This window comes from Melospiza georgiana, chromosome 7 (genome assembly GCF_028018845.1).
Source record: "Melospiza georgiana isolate bMelGeo1 chromosome 7, bMelGeo1.pri, whole genome shotgun sequence".
Taxonomy (NCBI): domain Eukaryota; kingdom Metazoa; phylum Chordata; class Aves; order Passeriformes; family Passerellidae; genus Melospiza; species Melospiza georgiana.
Window position 1 is genome coordinate 22,687,216 of NC_080436.1, and position 21,686 is coordinate 22,708,901.

Genomic DNA, 21,686 nt, shown 5'->3' on the forward strand with positions numbered 1-21,686 from the left:
TTTTTTGAGAAAATTCTCACTTCCTTAAAGGCAATGACAAGATGAATTTACTACAGCCAAAAGCCTTTTTGATGCTTGTTCAAAGTCCAAAGTTTGGGCAGCTTTATTCATACCGTGGCCTACTGACTTGTGATGTTAGTGAAATAGATAGATTCACAACAAGTCTTTCTACTGCAAGCCATTATAAACCACACACTGGTGGGCATAAAAATAATACATTATTTTTATGGAACTGTAACTACTTAAATAGTGTTACCTTCCTCCTAAGAACATTCAATTGGGCATGAAAACAAAGGTAAAAATTTCTACTAATTTTAAACAGTAGTGTAACAATGAAATGGTATCTCTTCTCCAAAACTTTTTATGTCCATTTCACACTAATCACTCAAAACTAAGAATACTATTTAAGTAAAACAATGTGTAAAAGATGAAAAATAATAATAGAAGTCAACGGGTATGCTCCATTAAAAAAAAAAAAAAAAAGACACGATCACTTTTTGGTAAAATGTAGGTCACCTATGGTTGCCATAGTAACCACTGCTGAACTATTGCTCTGCAGATGACCACTGCCTATGGCTGCTTTCTTTGCTAGCAGTCACACCTCAATTAAAACAAGAAAGAGTTTGGAATTGACATTAGTTTAGTTGCAAATAACACTGCTTAAACATTTTCAAAAGCATCTCCTGATATCCTAGTCTAAATAAAATACTCAGATAACCAGCTGACAACACACAAAACCTACTTTTCAGTACTCAGAAATCTGTTCTTTGTCTGTATCTAAAGCCTGGAGTTTCCAAAATGGAGATAATCAACTTTACAATAAGCTGCAAATACAAAACATATTTATACAGAGCAATTCACTAAACATCAGTAACTCAACAAGTTAGTTGGAATTCAACAAGCACTAACATCAAGTTAAGCTTCACAGCAAGTCCTGTGACAGTATATTCAGTACCTTCACTCCAAGTGGGGGTTAATGCTTTGGCACAGTATTATTTTGCACACAAGTACCCAGTGAAAACTAATCATGTAACAAGGAGCCATGGATAATAACAGCTGAAGCCTCACTTGGGATGAAGGCATTGGGTCTTCAATCACTTTGATGGTGAAACTCCCTTTCTCACCACTATTACTCTGGGGAATACGTAGTTGATGATGAATTCAGTAAAATACAAAAGACTCCACATTACAAAAAGAGTCTTAATTGGCTTTGATAGTGAACTGGGAAATAACAGGACTACAAGCCAATGTCCTTGATAACTGCTAACACTGGTTTTCCCCTTCAGAACCTTCACATCTCTTTTACGTAAGTTCAGACTAAACGAGCTGCTTATCTTCTCTCCTTTTTTTTTGTTTGGTTTCTCTGATTTTTTTTTGTTTGGTTGGTTTGGGTTTTTCTTTTTGCTTGGTAGGATTTTTTGCTGGTTTTGGTTTTTTTGAGATTTTTTTTTGCTACGTGTATTATAAAAACTCTAAAATATAAACTTTGAGGCCTGGATGCTGCCCATATGCCTTAATGCTATTAGCACTACAAACACATTGTGGTAGGGTAGCATCAGTAGTCACAGAGTCAGAACACCAAAAATGCTGCGTATTTAGTGAACAAAATAATGATGATCAATTTTGTTGAATACCATCTATGAAGAATCATATCCCCTCACTTGCTTTAATTCTTGAAAGCTCAAAACAGACAGATGAACAGGTAGATGATCTCAGGACACCACAGCAAGACTGCTGGGAAGCCAAACAGACAAACCCCTACGGAACAGAGACAGCTCGTGAAAGCTTTAGAATCAAACAATTAATGTAACTGTTTTGGCAAATTCCAAAGAAATTATATCTTGTTTATAGTCTCCCAACTGCATCACTACAGTAGGAGGGAGAGGACTGAGACTCAATTTCTTTATACTCCTGTAAGGATAGGGACCTTAAATACACCTTCACACACAATGCACATGAGGGGACTGCCCTGGACACCAGGACATCTCAGTGAGACTAAAACACACATGGGAGATGGGGCTGGTGTACAGAGGAGGAAGAAAGGAAGAAGTCAATACAGTCTCCAGCAAGCAGAATACTTTGCTTTTTTCCTAATGTTTCAATCAAAATTCATGAAATCTTTGCCCTTGGGTCAGTGATTTCCACAGATTCATTTTTCCCTGCAGTTTATAAGACAGCAACTACATGCATTTACTGCCTTATACTGGAGAAAATCAGTCTGTATTTTCTGTATACAGATACAAGCTTTCATCCTAAGGAGGTCCAGGTCCCCAGTAGAGCCAAAAGTTGTAGTACAATACAAATGATGTAAGAAAAATCAGAATACAAAACTCGACCACCAAAGTCTGGTAAGGCTGCAAACAGAGATAAAATACAGTTGCATCTTTCTTGTAAGCATCAGAATGGTTTCATTATGAAGCACCACGACAAAACACTAAGTTCATCTGCTGGTTAACTCTGCTTTGCAAGCAGAACTGCTAGTCTATTTAAAAAAAACACAAAAAGACCAACCAAGCCAAATGCCAGAGAAGGCTGTTCCCAGCTCACTGCTAGAGACTTAAGCTCAGCATGTTCATACAAGCCACAGCTGTATCAACTGATAGAGGAAAGATCCACTACCAACAGAATCTGTGCTGTTATGTTGGAGTTAACTGCCCTCAGTCATCCCTATTGCTAAGTCAGTGCTTGGCTAAATCAGAGCAAAGAGCAGAGGAGCAATGTTCAGTAAGGAGAAAACACTGCACAATGGCACCTGTATTGAGGGTGCTCCAGCCTGAAATTAGTTACAAAGGTCCCTGTAAGGGACAATCACAGAATGGTTTGGTTTGGAGGGGGCCTTAAGGACCATCTAGTTCCAACCTCCCACCCCCAGGCAGGATTCTGAGGATGAGGCTGCTCAGAGTCTCCCCCATCCAACCTGGTCAGTAAGACAACATACTCTGTCAAATCACTGAATCTAACTTGGCTTTAAATTTCAAAACATCTTTAAAAACATCTTTACACAGACCAGTAGGAAACATTTTAAACTAGTTCGAAATGAAGAATATGTACTGATCACGGCACTAGATGAGGAGAGAGGATATAGCAATAATCTTTCTGAGGCTTCATTTGCTTTGTAAGAGCACATAAAGCAATTCAAAGAAAGCTGCTGAAGGCCACTGGGACTCTCACCAGTAATAAAAGTGAGCATTAGGACACAGCAGTCAGGAGAAAGCAAGCACGAAACTTTTTTCAGACAAAAATGAATCTATTCATAGTTATAAACTGGTAACAGAAAAATCCATTTTTCCCTTCTTTGTGATTTGATTCACCAATTATTTCCCTACAGAAGCTAGTGTAATGGTACCAGGCCACCCACAGCTTTCACTGGTACCCAAATGTTGTCATAATGCTTCCTTGTACCTGAAAAAGGGACAGCTACTTTTAGTACCCAAGACATCTTCAGGCTTTTTTACCTTGAGAAACAACATTTTAAAATTCTGATCTTATTTGACAAAGACCATGGAGCAAGTCTTCACTAAAATAAAAATCACCTACTTCCCAATCTTATCATTTCTGTAGAGAAGGATTTTAGCTGAGACTAGCTCAAGCTAGAAGTTAGCTGGAAAAAAACAAACTTTGGAAATAACTTGAAAAACTGTGAGCTTAGGCGTGTTCATCCCTCTTTGTCAAAAAAGCCATGGTAATCATGATTTTGCATTTCTAAAATTACATGCATCACTGGTGAGAGAAAAAAGAAACTTCATATTCTTTGACTTTATAAATGAGACTGTAAAGTGATTAAAATTATTTTGCATATTGTAATAGCATCTAGAGAGAGCAACTGCTATAAAGTCTAAAACCAGTGGCTAAGATATGATCTGGTATAATTTTAATTCTGTAGAACAAATCAAGGACAATATCTAACCATCATGTTTAATTTTTATCCAATCTCACAGACAATATTCTATCAGCAAATAGAATCCCATACATTGTGTTAACATCATTCTGAACTAAGAATTGCTGGCAAAAGATGGTTCCAGAGCTGCTGACAGTGCACACTCCTGAATACAGACCAGGCCTTACACATATGTCCTGAGTTCAAGGTGCTTTTCTCTAATACATGCAGCACAGATACAGATGTGCCATAGAATCAAAATCAACACTTCCCAGTAATTTTCTAATTTGTTTTTGATATATGTTCCATATACATCAATGTAGTGAAAGAGGATGAGTCACTTTCAATGACTAAGAATTTGCAAACTCCTGGAGCATTAAATTCCTTTGATCTTGATAAGCTGGCTCGTTCTCATTCTGTTCATTAGCCCCCCCTCCTTTTCCCAGTTTTGAGCCAGCCAATCTGTAGCCCTTTCTGCAAGCTGACATATTTACCAAGTAAAATCTGTTACCACTGCTTTCCTGCTCTTACTGAAAAACACCCTGTTGCTTGTCAAGCTCCTCATCTTGGGGAACCTCCTTCTCTTTTCCTTCACATATGACATAGTCCACAAGCTCTCTTCCCACCTGATGAGCTCATTATTAGCTCCTCTCTGTATTTCCCCAGGAACCACAAACTGTTCACCTGTGCATTCTGTTCATCTCTTCTTTTCCTGCACCCACCTAATGTAATTTCATCATTAGTTCCCAAGTACCATTTTGCTGATGACTCACAAAAATTGCCTAAGAATCTCAGAAAATAATCCAGTTGTGTTGCTTTGAACCATGTCTTGATAAGTATCTTTCTCTAAGGGTTAACCTGGGAATGTCACTACCTACATGATTTGAAAAATATGAATGCCTTAAATTGTAAGCATAAATTATCATTAATTTTCCAGATAATTATTTAGCAACTGCAACAGGGCTATTTTCTCATCTGTTCTGTTTGAAAAATTAGTGTATATGGAGCCTGCCACAAACAGGTATCTACATTTAGACAGCAATTCAATTTCAAAACTGATTAGTGAAAAGCATCTTGATATTTTCAATCTTCTCCTTTGATGGAAAAATACTTCACAGCTCCAAAAAATCCTTTAGTGCTTGATTCTTTACCAATCAAAAAAAATCACAGTTGTCATAGAAACTGTAAAAACTGAAGTCAGTCATGACATAACAACAGAGCAATGGAAAATGTCTGCAGGCTCAGGTTTTTGTACTGGAGGTATTTCTATGAATTTAACCAGGGAGTATACAAGTTTCCAAATCCAACAAAGAATATTATAACAATAGGCATTATTATTATTTTTAATAATCTGTTCAGAGTCTGGAAAGTAATAGCATTTACTGCTATTGCTCCTGCTCTACACACTGGCTACATTAACAGCAAACAGTCTTCCCAAAAAACTCAGTGCAAGCTTATGCTGTAAGGCAACTGAATTTCTCTGATCACACATCTTAGATAGCCTAGAGGGGCTTTTGGTCAATGTTCTCAGCATTCCTGAGATCGCATTTTTGGTATTTTTAAGCTGACACAAACCACTTTAAAAATCTATGTTGCCAATAGTTTCTGTCTCTTACAAATGCTGTTCAGAAGAAGACTTCTATCTGCAGACCTCTGCCCCACACAAGACAGTTCAGCTCCATTCCAAACATTATCTCAGGCTTTTTCCCTATGACATGAAACTGTAAAATATAACTCTACTCCTGACTAAAACAGGTTACAAGAATCTTCCCCTCTCCATAACCAAGAATATACCAACTTCAATTCCAGGGCTCTTCCTGCCTTTTATTGGAACCACTTGACACTTCATAATTACTAACTGACAGGGCTGCTTTACTGCAAACACTTGCCATGATGACGTGCACAGGGACTGTGAGTGCAGCAGTGTGCACACGAGCGTGGCTGTGGGTGCACGCATGGCTGATTGTGTGCCTGTGCCTCTGTGTGTGTGTGTGTGTGTGTGTGCCAAAGGTCTGAACACACTAATCTCTGCCCTGCTCCACGCCCAGACAGCAGGAGAACAAAGTGTAACAGATAAGGTAGGATCCTCTCTGGCCAGGAAAGTGGGGAGGGGATGGGGACGCTCAGACCCACTCAAGGCCAGAGTCCAAAGCCTGACCCCAGCTTCCCAGGGGCAGATAGGTAGGCTGAGCCCTCCTCACTGCTCCCTGCCAGACTGGGTGGCAGGGTAGGGCTGATGCCAGGATGGATTGGCTGCTGCCCAGACAGACACTTTCCATGCAGGTCTCATCTGTTCTGCTGGAGTCACAGGCATGAAAACCCTTTGGCAGCAGGAAATGCACTGGCATCTGCCTTTTGACCAGCTGCTATGCAGGTCACCTCCTCTGTCCCTGCCCACTGCCACTGGAGGGAGCGATGCTCTGCTGCCAGCATCCCACCTGCATCATGCCCTTCAAGCAGAGATCACCCTGCTGAAAAGAAAATAGTCATAATACTCAGGAATATTACTGGACTGGCCTCACTGCAGGTGAGCAAACTGATTAGCTGAACTATAAGTAACACGGAAAGCAGTGATATGGAAGTACTCAGATCTTAAAATAACCATCTCAGAAGCCTTGAATTAAGTTTAATGGAGAAATTTAAGGGAGTTATTTTTGTTTCAGCTGGTTTCCTCCAGCATATTGTCCCTCTGAACCTTTAATTTATTCTTTCCAGATAACTAGGTACACATATTTTGAATAGAGAGCAAACAGGTACTTGGATTCCCTATGCTTTCCTAGAATTGCCTTAAATAAACTGTTTTATCATGATAGCATCTAGGAATTTCCAGACCTGCTAAACAACTTTAGATGCTCACACCACACCCACATTCCCACCCTGCTTAAGGATTACATTTAATGGGAGGGTGAGCATACTTGGTGTGTAACATGCTTCAGCAGCCTACTGAAGTTTCACTGGCATATATACAGAGAAACTTTCCAGCTGCACCTAAGATACAGACAGCAAAATTTGCCTGTTAACTTCCCTAACCATGAGTTTAGAAATTAAAACCAAAATGAAATCCTGATTCCAGTAAAATAACTAGCAAACAACCCATGAGTGAAATAATAAACTTTTTTTACATGGAAAAAGGAAAAAACCTCACAATTCAAATCTCCTTAAAAAGAACAGCATGACTTATTTGTTTACTGCAGGGTTCTTATTAGAAGAGTACCTGATTCACACAAGTCCATAAACCTCAGTGGGACAGAGACAAATATATTTCTTCTGTTACCACAGTTGAATCCCTAGTCAAAAATATGTAAAAAACCCTGTAGATTCTCACTCTTCAGTTCTGTGGCATTCTGTCACAGATTTTACATTTAAAATATCCCTCAAGGCGTCTGTATGTCATAGCACAAATTACTATACATGTACATGCATATGAACACAAGCACATGTACACGTGTCACTTGAGAAAGCACATACACAAAAGCATAACAAACATAGTTATGTTTTTCTCACATTATAAATATATGCATATATGCATGTGAACGCATGCATGCAGACTTCCATCTTTAATTCTGAAAAAGGCACGTTCATTTCACATTACTGCCAATATTCCCCCTTCTCCTAAATCATCACTCAAAATGGAAGACATTCTCCTATATGCTTAAAACACGTCACACTAAGTAGATGTGAATGAGAGAGCACAAACATGGAACTTCCTCTGAAACTCACACCGACATCAAAATTTTCACAGAAACAATTACCAGAGGAAATAGTTATTTTTTTCAAAAATAAGTACTTCCTCAGAGTGCCAGCATTTAAATGTAATAAAACAGATAAAATACTTAAAAAAAAACAAACAGCAGAAAGCTTTCACTGTATTTCTAACAAGTCAAGTGAACCCTTCTTAGCTTGTGTGAGACACAGCATCATGCCTTACACACCCCTTTAGTACTTACGGGTAAAATGATTAGAAGCAGATGGATGGACATTACTTCCACTGTCAGCACTTTCACTGCTGGAAACATCATCATCTGATTCCCACACACATGAGCAAGGTGAGGTTCCACCAACTTCTTCAAACTTCCTCTTTAAAATTCCACTCATTGCTGCGATGCTGTCACCATGCACCTGTAACAGGAACAGAGGCAATGAGGCTCTGAAACATGCAACTTCTGTGCAGGTCTCCCAATTCATCTATCATTAAAGAGTTCACCTATCAGTCAGATACCACCACCTGCAGCTAAATGGCTCCTTAACTAAGAGATTTAAACAGATTTTCCAAGAAGGAATCAAAAAACCCACAACCTATCATCAGTATATTTATCATCACACTGACTTCAAGACAGAAGGTAAATGCTACCTGTATTCTACCTATGCAGAAAATTCTACAGCCAATCTTATACATATATACATATATATTCAGTTATGCAGCAAATTTAGGTCAAGCATAATACTCCAATGTAATTCATCAAAAACAGACCTTTATATAAGGCTTAAAAACTTACTTGGCACCAAGAAACATTACATGACAAAAATTGTTTTTTAATAAATATTGTTCAGAAAAAAACACCTTCTCTCTTTTGATTTATTTTAAAGGTCTGATTTATATAATTCCCAGTACTAACAAATGCCCACAACTGCAATTAGATTTGAGAGCTGTATGAGACACTTTGCATCTTTCCAGGCCAGGCCCTGCACAAACAGTTCTGGCTCATTTTGTCATTTTCATTTCCTCAGAAGTTTCTTGCCTAGAATTTTTGAAATTCAGATATGAGTACTGGCACACAAGTAGAATATTTCCATTCACACAAGCATCAAAGGACTAGATCCACCCTTAAGAACCTGACTTCCTAATCACATTGTCCAACAAAGCCAGAGTCATGTTGAACATTCCTTATTGTTTCCCTTTCATATATAACAGCTGATCTTTGTATCTCCATTTATGGAATGCCAAGCAGAAAAAGATCAAAATATTTTCAAAGCAATTTTTAGATAATTTTAACACATCTGATAGGTTGAAACACTTTTTCTCTATCTTTAATTAAAAAATTGGTTACTATCACCCTCATTACTGATTAATTCCTACTACAGACTGAAAATTAATTCGAAGATCTTAAGTTAAAAGTTACAGATAATATCTACTCTCTGACTATGCTAATCAGTGGAATGCTGCTGTAAATAGCTGGGGAAAAAAAGGCTGATGTTTGATGCTTTTAAGCTTTTAGTATCAAAAATTCTCATCTGATGCCACTTGCCTTCGGCTTGTTAAGCTGCCAATTCAATTCATTTTATAACATAGTTATTTCTTCCAGTAAGCTTCACTCTACCTTTATGGATGTGTCTAATTTAGAGGAAATATTTCAGTATAGATGGAAATCCTGACATAATGCTAAGAACAGATGCTGCATAAGATGATCTTCAGCACCAAACTTGTTTGCATGCAGAGCACGCTAAAAATTAAATAACAAATGTATTAGGGTTTCATACAGTCATTCACACAGACTGATTTAAATACATATGCTCACCATGATGTTCTCAGCTTGTTTTACTATTTATGAAAAAAAAAAATGTTTTCCTGAAAGGGATTTCTTCAGGCTAAATGTATGACTCAAACAGAAGTTGCTTAGATCTCAACCTTTGCCCTTTTGTCCAAAGATGAATTACTATAAACTGCAAAGAAAGCACTGTACTTTTATTCTGAGGACATGGAAAGGAGAGTTTAGCAGCACTTTGTAATAACCTTTGCAAAAACGTAGGAATGCATTTTTATGAACCAACCTCTAATAGAAACACATTTACAAAAAAGAAAAAGAGATAAAAGAATTAAACACACACCGAAACCCCACAATTATAAAGAATCACCCCCCAAGTATAGGTTTAAAGACAACTCCTCTGAATTGTCCCCCACATCCTCACTATATCTCTTGCCAACCACCTTTTCCATTGTCTCCTGCAGTGCTTACAGCACTGAAATTGTGAAATCACCATTATTTCCATGGCAACAGCCTGCAATATCAAATCCACAGGATTATAGCTTGACTGTAGAAGAGGGTAAAGAAGCAGCTGGAGTGTGAGAAAGAAAATGCTTACATTCAAACATCTCAGAAGAGAGTGAGAAATGAGCTGACAAAGAGTTTATCATACAAGCGAGACCTAAGTCAAATCCATGTGTGCACCCATTGAAATTGTGGCTACAGGAGTCATGAGGTTCCAGGTCCAAAGTCATAACTGCACTGCAAGGCAAACCTAATATCTGTGATCATCATGAGTGCACAGCCAGTCAGAGAGCAAGAGCTCATTTCGTACCCTGAGATGACTTCCAGACAAAAGCCCCTTTGTCAGACACTGTCTCCCACCAGTAAAAGCACACAGCAACTGGAGGGCTAAATGGTATCTTGTGCATCAGTAAAGTCACTGCACATAGTGAGAGTGTCAACAGCCACAACTGTTCACAGCAAGCAGGAGAAACAAATATTTTTTACACCAAAGAACTTTAAATTTGCCTGGTTTTAGCACAGCCTACATTTGCAACAAGTGCCACAACCTAGCAGCGGCAAAGCCATTTCATTAAGATAATTTGTATTATGAACCAAAACAAATGGGTCTTAGGATTCCTGGAAATGACATAGGTTAGCTCTACATCACTAGCTGATCAAGAGAAGGTACAGGAGGTAACAGGGATACTGCAGAACCTGAGTATCACCACAATACAAAGAAGGCATAACTAGCCATTACATATATTTAGTGTGACTGTTGCCTGATATTTGTTCTGATCTCTTCCAGGAAGGTTACTGAGAAGGTTGTTTGACAAAGTAGTTGGGATCAAATTTAGGTATTGCCACTTTCTTGAGATCTGTTGATTCTAATCTCTCTGTAATCAAGTCTCCCCAGGAATATGTTACATAGGGGAAGGAGATGCCGCCATTACTCAAGAGCTTGGCTACCACAGAGAGAGATTAAAGAGTGTCTGAAGCTGTTTGTACACACTATGTACCAGCAGGAGATCCCTTTAGAATAACATCTGTATAAACAGATGCCACTCCATAAGCCAATATACTTCAGAAAAAAAGCACATCTGCACAGTAGTGCAAAGCATGCTCTATCTGATAGCATTATTATTTACACAGGCAACCTGCAGTACCTGAGCAAGACCCACATTTCCAGGAACTAGGACATAATAAGCATGGGACACACAACCCAGTGATTATGAAAGTGTGTGATATATCCCAGTGGAAGAATAAGCAACAGTCAAACTTCTAATAGCAGTGAGGCCACAAAGTTAGTGATATCACTAAAGGCTTCCTAAGTGCACAATCAAGGAATCAGGACAGAGAATTCAACTGAGTTTTCCTTTGTCCTGTACCATAAGTACAATTGAATAGGTAAATTCAGATATTGGGGAATTAACTGAAGCAACTTCAGTCCAAAGAAATCCAAGTCCAATCTGATTTGAACAGAAGACCCTAGAGGTAGGTCTAATGGTACCAGACACCAAAGACTGATACGAGTAAAATTTTCAATATGTGAATGGAAAGCAAAACTATAAATAAGTCCCTTAACTGATAGGAGGAATCAAAAGGGTAATGTAACCAAGGAGCAATACAATTTTGCTAACACAAGTCACTTAGGGTATGTGAGACTACCATTATATAGGATGGCAATACTCTTCAATACACAGAAGTACTTCAGTAATACATATATTATGGAGTGAGCAAATGTATATAGGTATAGAATGCAGTACACAGAAGTCAATGTCTGACTATAGGAACCATACAACAGCACATGACTAAGAAAAACAAATGGATGGTCAATCAATATTCTTGGACTTCCACTAAGGCACCAATGATGTTCAGCCTTCAGAGTCTGAAAAGTAACTGTCAGCTACAGGTGAAGAGATCTGCTATGTCCAACTTATCCATTCGGTTAAAAAGGACAAAAGTTGGCTTGAAAGGTTCAATTAGAAACAGACATTTCCAGACAATTACTAAACAGCTGTGTAGTAGCTACAGTTGATTTGGAGCAGCATCCTTCCAATTCACAGAGGCACAAGCAGACACTGGAATCTTTCCCATTTGTAGATACATCCTTCATAACAAAAAAATCCTTGCACAGCGACATGATACATCATCCTCTGCCATCCTTCTCACCATACTTGTGTGGCATTAGTCCACAGCAAGGCAAAACAAAGTTGAAGCAGAGGGAAAAGTACTAAAGCAAGGAAAATAAGCTAACACATTGCTATGAGCTCTAGGTCAAACACCAATTGCCTAACATAGTCAAGGACTCTTCAAGAAAGTGACAACTTGACACAGCAGAAGCATGTAGTGGCTATGGGCTGTGAGAATAATATATCTCTGCTAAACACCCTCATCCATTTGTTACTCCTTCACTTCCTAGTTTTCCTCCATCCTGATGAAACTACTCCTACAATGAGATCATTTAGGCAGTTCTCTAGCTGCAGGTATGCTGATGGGGAAGCAAGTCCTCAAAGCTCCATGGCAACAGGCTTTGCCTTCCTACGATGCCAGATACCTGGCAGGCACCCGATATTTAAAAATTTCAGAGGCAATATGGTATTACTAGAAGATAAAAATTCCATGTAAATGTGGGAGATATATTTCACACTGTCACAGTACTATCTGGAATCTAGAAAGTAAAATAATATAAAAAGCCTGGCTGGTTTGACTTTCTCTAGTACCTAAAAAAGCTACAAATTTTAGAGAATCTTGGTTAACAATCTCATTGCAGAAGATCTTTAGATATCTTCTTTAGATAGCAGGTATCCCCAAATCCCTGTGAAAGGCCTAAAAAGAGTTAGGATTACTGAGTGAGTGGACAGGTGACAGTGCATTCCTGTGCTCCCAGGAAAAAATTTTTCTTATGATACTGTGGTAACATACGCTGACCCATGTGTCACTGTCCATGGGTGTCAGTGACACATCTTCAGTGTCTCACTGACACCCATGGACAGTTTATATACTGGGCATGATATTCTATGCTGTAGAATATCCCTTTGGCCAGCCTGGGTCAGCTGCCCTGGCCATGCCCCCCAAGCTCCTTGTGCAGCTCCTGACTGGTAGAGGGTAGGACACCAAGAAGTCCTTGACTTGAAGCAAGCACCACCTAGCAACTACCAAATCATCAGGGTGTTGTCAATATCATTTTCATACTGAATCTGAAAAACACAGCACTGACCCAGCTACTGAGAAGATTATGAACTCTGTCCCAGGCAAAACCAGGACAAGTCACAAAGAAAAATCCAACAATTTTTTTCACATTAACCAAAATTTTCAAATAAATGTTTTCCAAAATTCAGTGCTGTAGTCTTAAGGTCATACCACATCATCTGGGACACTGAACCAATATGGAGCAGACCTGTGGAGAAATAAACATCAAGCATGTACCATATGCAGTAACCATTAAAAAAAGATATGAAATAATAAAACAGAACCCTATTCAAATTATATATCCTCCTGATTTAGAGAAAAGTTGATTTATAGAAATCAGCTATTGACTAAAGCTATGGAAAAATCAAGAGGAAAAAGAGCTCAAGAACACATTGGCATTGGAGTGAAGGGGGCTGGGGGACAGGGTATAAGAAATCAAACTACTTATTTCTTTGGCTTATTTATGAAGCCTTATTTTGTACTAATTTCCTCTTGAGACCCGATCACATTTCAAAATAAAATCTACCTGAATAAAAATTCTTATTTGAAAATAAACCCAAAAATAAACATTAAAGGTGGGCATTCAATAAATAACTGTCCTATGTATCACACTGCATTTTCCTCAAATGTATCAACTGAAAGTACAAAAAAATCTAAAGTCTGTAGCAGCAATACAGATTCACTTTTGAACATAAAAAACTTCAATGGAAATGACTGCAAACTGAACAGGAGAATGCAGGAAACAGATGTTACACATAAAACATTACTGCAAAGTACTCATCACAAACGTCTCCCACCCACTGGCCAGTCAGCATGTACTATAACATTCTAGGGTGACTTGGCAAATAATTCCACAGTCAAATCATGAATATTGATGCTCACAAGTCAAGATGTTTGGGTTATTTGTTGTGATTAATATTCTTTTTGAATTTAAGTCTTTTTCTTAGCCTGCAAAGCTTCATTTTTTAAAAGACATTTTTCTTACCTCCTAAATGAATGTCAGCAGCAGAGATGGTTGTGAACGAATCAAGGTGGTTGCCTGGCTCCATACAATGCACTGAATTATTCTGCTCTTTGTGTAACTGACAGCTTTAAATTTGGGAGGGGGGGGTAGTCAAACCCAAAAGCACCTACAGTGACATCATCACTCACACAAAGAATATTACTTGCTTGTGAAAATGACTATTCACATAAGGAACTGCATTAATGCAGACAAAAAACCATTTGCATGAATGCTTGCAAACAGTGAACAACAGAGGTACACGAACATGAATCAAACAGCTGTTCAGAATTCAAATTAATGTTTGCAATACATGTTTTGCTGTATTTGGCAGCTCTAATCATAAGCACCAGTTGCCAGAGGTAGGCTCTGGTAGTTTCAGTACTACAATTTGTAAAATTTACAAACACATAGCAAGCTAATTCCACTTAAGAGACTACACAGTATAGGTGCAGCGAATATCATTAGTATAATCTAACTCATATATTTTTGCTTACAGCAGTGATCAACAAACATTAAATAGGTAAATTCTTTCTCTCCTCATTTGCTTCAGCCTAGCTAAATCCATAGCACCAAGTAAATCCTGCAGGGTAAGACTGCACAATTCAACCAAGGAATGCGTTCTGGCATTGCAAGCCAAATCCTGCCAAGTCTGCTCTTTGCAGGGTTTCTATACCATCACTTTACAGTACTCGTGATTTCACACTTGAGTACTAATCCACTAATCTTCTAGACTGCCTACACATTGTTGTAAACTCTAACACATGCCACCTAGCTCCACTGGCAATGAATTTAAGATGCAGAAACGATGCTGACATATGCTCACCTCTCACATCTACAAGCGGTACAGATGCTGATAGATCTGGCTCCTTTAGTTTTCCAAAAGATCTCAGGTGGTTCTACATGAACCAAGCATGCAAATATCCCCCTCTTCATTACCCAACACAAGAATCCTGCATACAGCAGCAGTGAAATGGCCTTCTAATTCTTAGCTACATCAATTGATGGCAACAGTTGAATGAAATGCTTGTATAACTCAGCCAACAGAAGAAAGTTCTATGCCAGTTTTCTTAAACTTTCTCTCAGCATGCTCCCCAGAGAACAAAATAAAATCAGTAAGAGCCATATTAATTCAACTAGGAAGCTGGGACCTTAGCATTCAGGTGTTCAGCAATGAAGGTGCAACCTGGTAGAAAGAGATCCAGAGGAATTCAGAAGGAGGGAGTTCCTGTCAATATGAGATTTGTCCACAAAAGCTGACAGCTTTTTTTTTTGTATTTAATTTTTAACAATTTTCTAGGCTTGCTACAGCAAGCTTTCCTCCACAGCTGAAAACAGGAGATTCAGGAGAAAGACATCCTGAAGCTGGGTCAAAAACTCAGATTCATAATGCCTAACCTCCACATAAGTCATCTAGGATCCTATTAGCAGCACTGTGAAAGTCCTTTCCATAGTCTTGAGGTAACACTACTGAAGACCTGGTATTGGGCACTTCTCTTCAAGGTTTTGAGTTTTCATGACGAAATTTCATCACTTAAAATCCCTTCACCTAAAATCTCTGCAGAAGATTTCCTTTTATCCTTTTTTAAGAAAAAAGAAATTACTACCTGTATCCCAGAAGAAATTTTCAGGTTTGTATGGATGCTCCCAGAGAAGGCTTACTACTCTTGGCATTGACTGTATTGCTGGACTGCTTGCAGCAAAGGTCTGGCCAACACATCTTTACTGCACCTCTTTATAAAAAGAACATACAACATTTGGCTTGCTTAGCACCTTCCCAGCAACTGGAATGAGGTTCTGAGACTGGCAGCAGTGTACTTGGCACACCAGCTTTGCATCATGCTGCTTCCAGCTGCAAGAATGACAGTAGGGTTCAGCTCCATAATGAAGACTGGAATGCTATCAACTTCCTGAGTGCTGGAAATAAGGGCCTTTTAATATAAATTTTGCCCAGTTTATCCCATGTAGTAATACTAATTGGCTCACTGCACCACCTTTTCATACTATTTCAGTGCTGATTTTCCATGCTGTTCTTTCAGGAATGTCAATCTTGCACCACACCTGCAGAGGAACTGCACAACATGGCAGGGAATCTTGTGTATTGCTGCCAAAGTACAGCATGGCCATGACTGCCACATGCCCAAGGGGCCTTCCCACCTGTCCAGCCCCAGCACACATCACTCAGCTCCCTGTTACATCCGCATTAGCACCCAGCCTGGCTGCCTCTTCACTGCCATCAAAGCCACTAGAGAGGGAGCATGAATTCACCAGCTCTCCTCTTCTGCCCCATGTTCTCTGCATCCCGACACAGGGGGTAGCCATTCTCTACTCTGAAATATGTAACACTGAATAGCTTTTCAAAAATCCAACCAACCAAAACAAACCCACAAATCACTCAATGTGTCCAAATTCAGAGCCTCTGAACTCCAAGAGCAGCAGCATAAACTAGTAACACAAAACCATACTGCAGCATTTTGCAAAACTTGCTCTGAACTAGGTATTCCTCTTTCTTTTTTTTTTTTTTCTTCTAAAAATAGAGGAACAGACTCTTCCAGTTTAATGTTTAAGTACTGAGGGATGTGTGCACAGTGGTGAGAGGAAAGTGTAGATGTAAATTTTAGGTAAAAAATGACCAAATATTTCATACCTTGCTCGGGCTGCAATTTTTGACAATAATAGTACTACTTCTACATGATAAGATTTAAAAAAAGTACTAACTTTAGGAGCTTAGAAATAAGACAATTGGGTATTTTGGAGGTTTTCTGCCCAGTGGGAAACGTGGTAAGATTGCCTTCACCCTGTGGTCTGGTATTAACTGTACAGCACAGCATTCTGTTCCCACATGAACAAGCAATGCTGAAAATTGCTGGAAAAATCTAGCCTGGCAGAATCCTCAGCTCATCTGTTTGCAACTTGCTATAAAAAAAGCCAAACCAAACCAGAAAAAAAAAAAAAAAGCCACAGTACTTCCTCCATGTTATCATCACTATCTTTCACAACCTAGACATCACAGGCAATATGCAACAAACTTTCTCATTACTATTTTTACCAGATGAGAACTTCCACTTCTATATCCAAAACCCAAAGGATTCAAATTGGCAAAACTTGGCTACCACTATAAAACGCAAAGATGTACTTTTAGCAATGTATCATACCTTTACTTCCTCAAATAAGGTTTGGATTACTTATTATCTCCATAGAATTTAAATTACATACACGGGAAAATGAGGTTTCAAATTAAAGAAACTCATGTTTGTCCGCCTCAGTTGAAAACAAATTATTCTCAAGAAGACTCAGAAAAGCTTCAATAATCCATCTAATTATCTGTTTTCTTAACATGTTGACATCTCATATAGAAATGAAAGATACTGTATCTTTTCCTCTCATTCATTTTGCTGGGTTAAGAACTGGATGCATGGGCCCAGGGAGTGATGGCCAATGGTGCTGCATCCAGCTGGTGTCCGGCCATGAGCGATGTCCCTCAGGGATCAGTGCTGGGCCCAGCCCCGTGTAATATCTTTACTGATGATCTTGATGAGGGGATTGAGTCTACCACTAGCAAATTTCCAAAGTTAGGTCAGGGTGTTGATCTGTTGGAGGTCAGGAAGACCCTGTGGAGGGACATGGACAGGCTGGATGGATGGGCCAGACCAAGAGCATGAGGCTCAACATGACCAAGTGCTGGGTCCTACAAACTGGCCACAAGAGCCCCATGCAGTGCTCCAGGCTGGGGGCAGAGTGGCCAGAAAGTGGCCCCGTGGGACAGGGCTTGGGGTGCTGGCAGACAGTGGCTGAGGGAGCTGGGGGAGTTTAGCCTGGAGGAGGCTCAGAGGGATCTCCCAGCCCCCAATGCACTGGAAGGAGGCTGCAGCCAGGTGAGGGGCTCTTCCCCCAGGCAAGCAGCAACAGAACAACAGGTCACAGTCTTAACCCGTGCCACGGGAGGTTCAAGCTGGACATGAGGAAGAATTTCTTCACTGTAAAGGTGATTAGATATTGGAGAGGACTGGAAAGGGAGGTGTTTAAGGAAAGACTGGACTTGACACTTAGTGCCATAGTCTAGTTAACATGGTGGTGTTTGGTCATAGGTTGGATTCAGTGATCTCAGAGATCTTTTCCAACCTAATTGATTCTGTGATTTCAAGAAATCAAAAGCAAGTATTCAACTTTCACTTTAACTGACTTTTGGTACTTGTGATGCCAGTTAAAAATGGATTTTAGTATTAACTTGAAGAGGATTAATTATTTGTATGTGTCACAGTGCTTCGTAATATTTTAATGCTTTCTTTAAGTACTTCATAACAGGAAAAATGCCCTTTTCAATGATGAAAAATGAATCAGCGTACTGACTAACATATGCTACCATAAATCATCTATATACTAACAAAATAAAAGAATACAAGGGGTATATTTAGCCCACTATGAAAATGTTTGTCATTTGTTCTGTTTTCTAGGCTCAAGCAGGAAGTCACCCAATGGAAAAGAAGCAGAAACAGAAAAAAATGGTATTTTTCATTTATACTGAATACCAGCTAACAACAAAACAAGTTATGATATGCGTAAGGAATAAATAATGAAGAACTGGAATAAATAATGTAGTATGATAGAATATCCCAGGTTGGAAGGGACCCACAAGGATCACTGAGTCCCGCTGCTGCAGGTTACACATTCTTAACTGAAAATAATTAATTCTTTAAAACATGAAATTGCTTAGCAATGATAAGTAATTGAATGCTATTTCTTTTTGGTAACAAGTTTTGCAGTGATATAGGCTTTGGTTTTTGCTTAAGGTAATTTAATATCTTACTTTAAATGGTTTACATGGTATTTCAGTCACCTGCACATACAACTGATAAGGAAGTATTTGCTAATATAATAAATAAAAGAAAAAAATTCTTTCATTTGCAGGTTGTTAACTTATGAAGTCAGTGCTTAAGCATACTTCTATCATGGACTTCCCTGGGAATAAGCCTGTATCTTCAAATATTATACAGCACCTTACCTGCATCTCCACCATGAATTTTTTAACCAACTTTCTACCTGCTTTCCAACTCTTCATCTAGTCTACCTCCCACTCACATGCTCCCTTCTCAGCAGGGTCTCCAACCAAGGCTAATGAGCTTATCTCATTTCCACTGAGCTGGTGAATGCTGGCAGCAGCTGACAGTGAATGCTGGACAGAAAATGTGAATCTGTAGTTCACATAGAATACCTGAATCATTAGAGAACTTTAAAACTAGTGACAGCACAGTAGTTTTATTCAGTATTTTTCATGCTGTCATTATTAAGCGGCAGATATTTTTAGCCACCAAAAGCCAAATCCATCTGCAGCAGCAGCGTTTCCAAGGAGACAGAATAATTTAAACACATGTGGAACTACATCTCTGTTTTCATCAACTACTGTTACTGGAGCACTTCTGAGTCAGATTTCTCATTTGATGGGGGGAAAGTGATTTGAATACATGGATTTGAGACTGTAATTTAACAGCTGAGCTTATGCTTTGAGATACATATCCATTATTTACAAATAACAAATGTTACGATACAACTCCACTATTTTTCAGTCAGTGTTATTTACCAGTTTTACATTCCAATATAACAAAAAAACAAAAGACAGAGAATAATTTTTTAATCACTGATATTTGCTGCAAATTACTGATTTTTTTAGCAAACATACCAGGCTCCATTTTCTGAAGAAACAGCTAGGAGGAAAGGACACCACTCCCGATGGTAAGGTACATAAGTAAGTAGACAGTGGACAAAGCTTCTTCCAGTCCTTTTTAGCACTCATAAGAGTCCTATTGGCTAGTTTCAGTTTTTCTTTATGGCACAAATTTTTAGTAATTATCGGTCTGCTTTTAGGGAATCCTCTCAGTGAATACAATAAAAATAGATTCATGCATTTACTGATTTTAATCTCTGAAATCTATTAAAACTAAATTCCACCATTTTAGCTTTATATTTCATAAATATATATACACTCAAATAAGTTATAATCACAATTTATTTACATCAATTAATATTTTTGCTTCAAACCGGCAAAAGAGGTACAACAACTATTTCCTACACGTAAAATGTAGAGGTAAGTCAACAGAGAGCTGACTCATTGAAATCCTTGCCCCAGTGAGGCAAATATCAAAATATCCTATTGTTTCAGTGGGGCTAGGACTTCTGCCTTTAGTCCTATATTCTCATATAATATGACTTGATAAACCAATCTACTTTCTGCACCAAGCAATTTATTCACTGCTTGCCATCTCCAGACTGCATGAACTAACAGCTGCTGTTAACACAAACTCTGCAGAAGCAGGCTATTTCAACAAATTATTAGAACTCAGATGTAAATGCTGTAGGTACTACAAGATTTATCTGTCTCATACACATAATAATATGAATCTCTTTTTTCCTTTACAACAAAGATAATTTTATACCTGAGTTATCAACCACATTCATTCCAAATCTAAAAATAATGCAAAAAATCTACAAAATCCCTTTCGGTAGTACTGAGGAGCCATTCTTACTGTTTGCTCACCACTAAATAAGACAGTTTCAGAAGCAGTTCATTTTCCCAGGCAAACTCAAAGGAAGCATTTTTAGATCTTGCAGCACTCTCTTCCTGTTGGTAGCATACACTGTATTTTGAACAGTGAGTATTTCCATCACACAAAATGACCTCTCTTCCTACAGCTTACTGAGCAACTTGAGCATCAATGAGATGCACTGCGTGTCCTGTCACATGACAAAGCTGCCAGCATCAGGCATGCCTATGATTTCACTGTTTATGGATCTCACATCCGTTGAAACCTCCAAGGCAGCAGAAATAATAACGGGAAAAGCTGCTTCAGAGTCATTTGTGAGAAACAAGCAAGATGCTTGAACATGCATTTTTACATCCAAGAAATGTTGTGGCAAGGATCAAGAATAGCTATTCATAACAGGAATTTTTTTCACCCTTACCTGTAAATCCGGTTTCTGTGTTTCAGCTCTGTCAGTGCAGAATGAAAGGTTTACTCCCCCTTTTTCCATCAGACAGCAGCCATCCAATAACTGAAGTCATCCTGGCATCCTCTGGAACATGCTCTCTCCCTTATTTCCCACTCCCCACCCCCATCTGCATGCTAGCAAAATGGGAAAACAGCATGAAGAAAACAACAAAAAAGCACATCTAAAAAACAGCTTTAATAAGCTACTTAGTAGTCAGTGAGGACACTCAGTACTAAAAGGTAATGACAAAATTTAAAGACAAGAAAAAAAAAGTCTATTTATAAGCCTTCATCTCCACTACTGAATAGGAATTCTCCCTTTCAACTCCTTTTTGTAAGGAAAAAACAAGCAAACAGCTGTAGGAACACAGTTACTGCCTGCATACATTCTTTGAGACTGACTCAGCTATCCAGATCTTCAGTGAAGAGTGCTGCTGTGTATTTAGGAAAGCTTGTGATTATCAAAATAACAGTGGTGCTTTTATACAAACAAGGATCTGAAATCTCAATGCAAATCAGAATAATTCAGAGATAGATGCCAGGAATTTCCTACAAAATATGTTTTCTTTCTGTTTGAGGCAGCATTTATAAAATACCTCAAAAAGAATAATTAGTAGATACCTTTATCCAGCAGAATATTAGCTGCATAAAACTCTACCTGTATAACT

At 38.7% G+C, this 21,686-nt stretch overlaps 1 protein-coding gene across 3 annotated transcripts in view; it reads right to left on the bottom strand.

Annotated features, from left to right (window-relative positions):
- The window catches only part of CSRNP3 (cysteine and serine rich nuclear protein 3), a 97,025-nt gene that overhangs the window by 58,056 nt on the left and 17,283 nt on the right, over positions 1-21,686 (bottom strand). The window contains exons 1-2 of one of the 3 annotated variants that reach the window (XM_058027553.1): positions 20,993-21,079; positions 7,825-7,996 (exon numbers count right to left, since the gene is read on the bottom strand). In XM_058027553.1, coding sequence (XP_057883536.1) covers positions 7,825-7,996; positions 20,993-21,061 — 241 coding nt within the window. In that variant the 5' untranslated portion in view covers positions 21,062-21,079. Of the gene's footprint in view, positions 1-7,824; positions 7,997-20,567; positions 20,665-20,992; positions 21,080-21,686 lie in introns of those variants that run through there. The other 2 variants (XM_058027555.1, XM_058027554.1) reach the window with 2 other exon arrangements.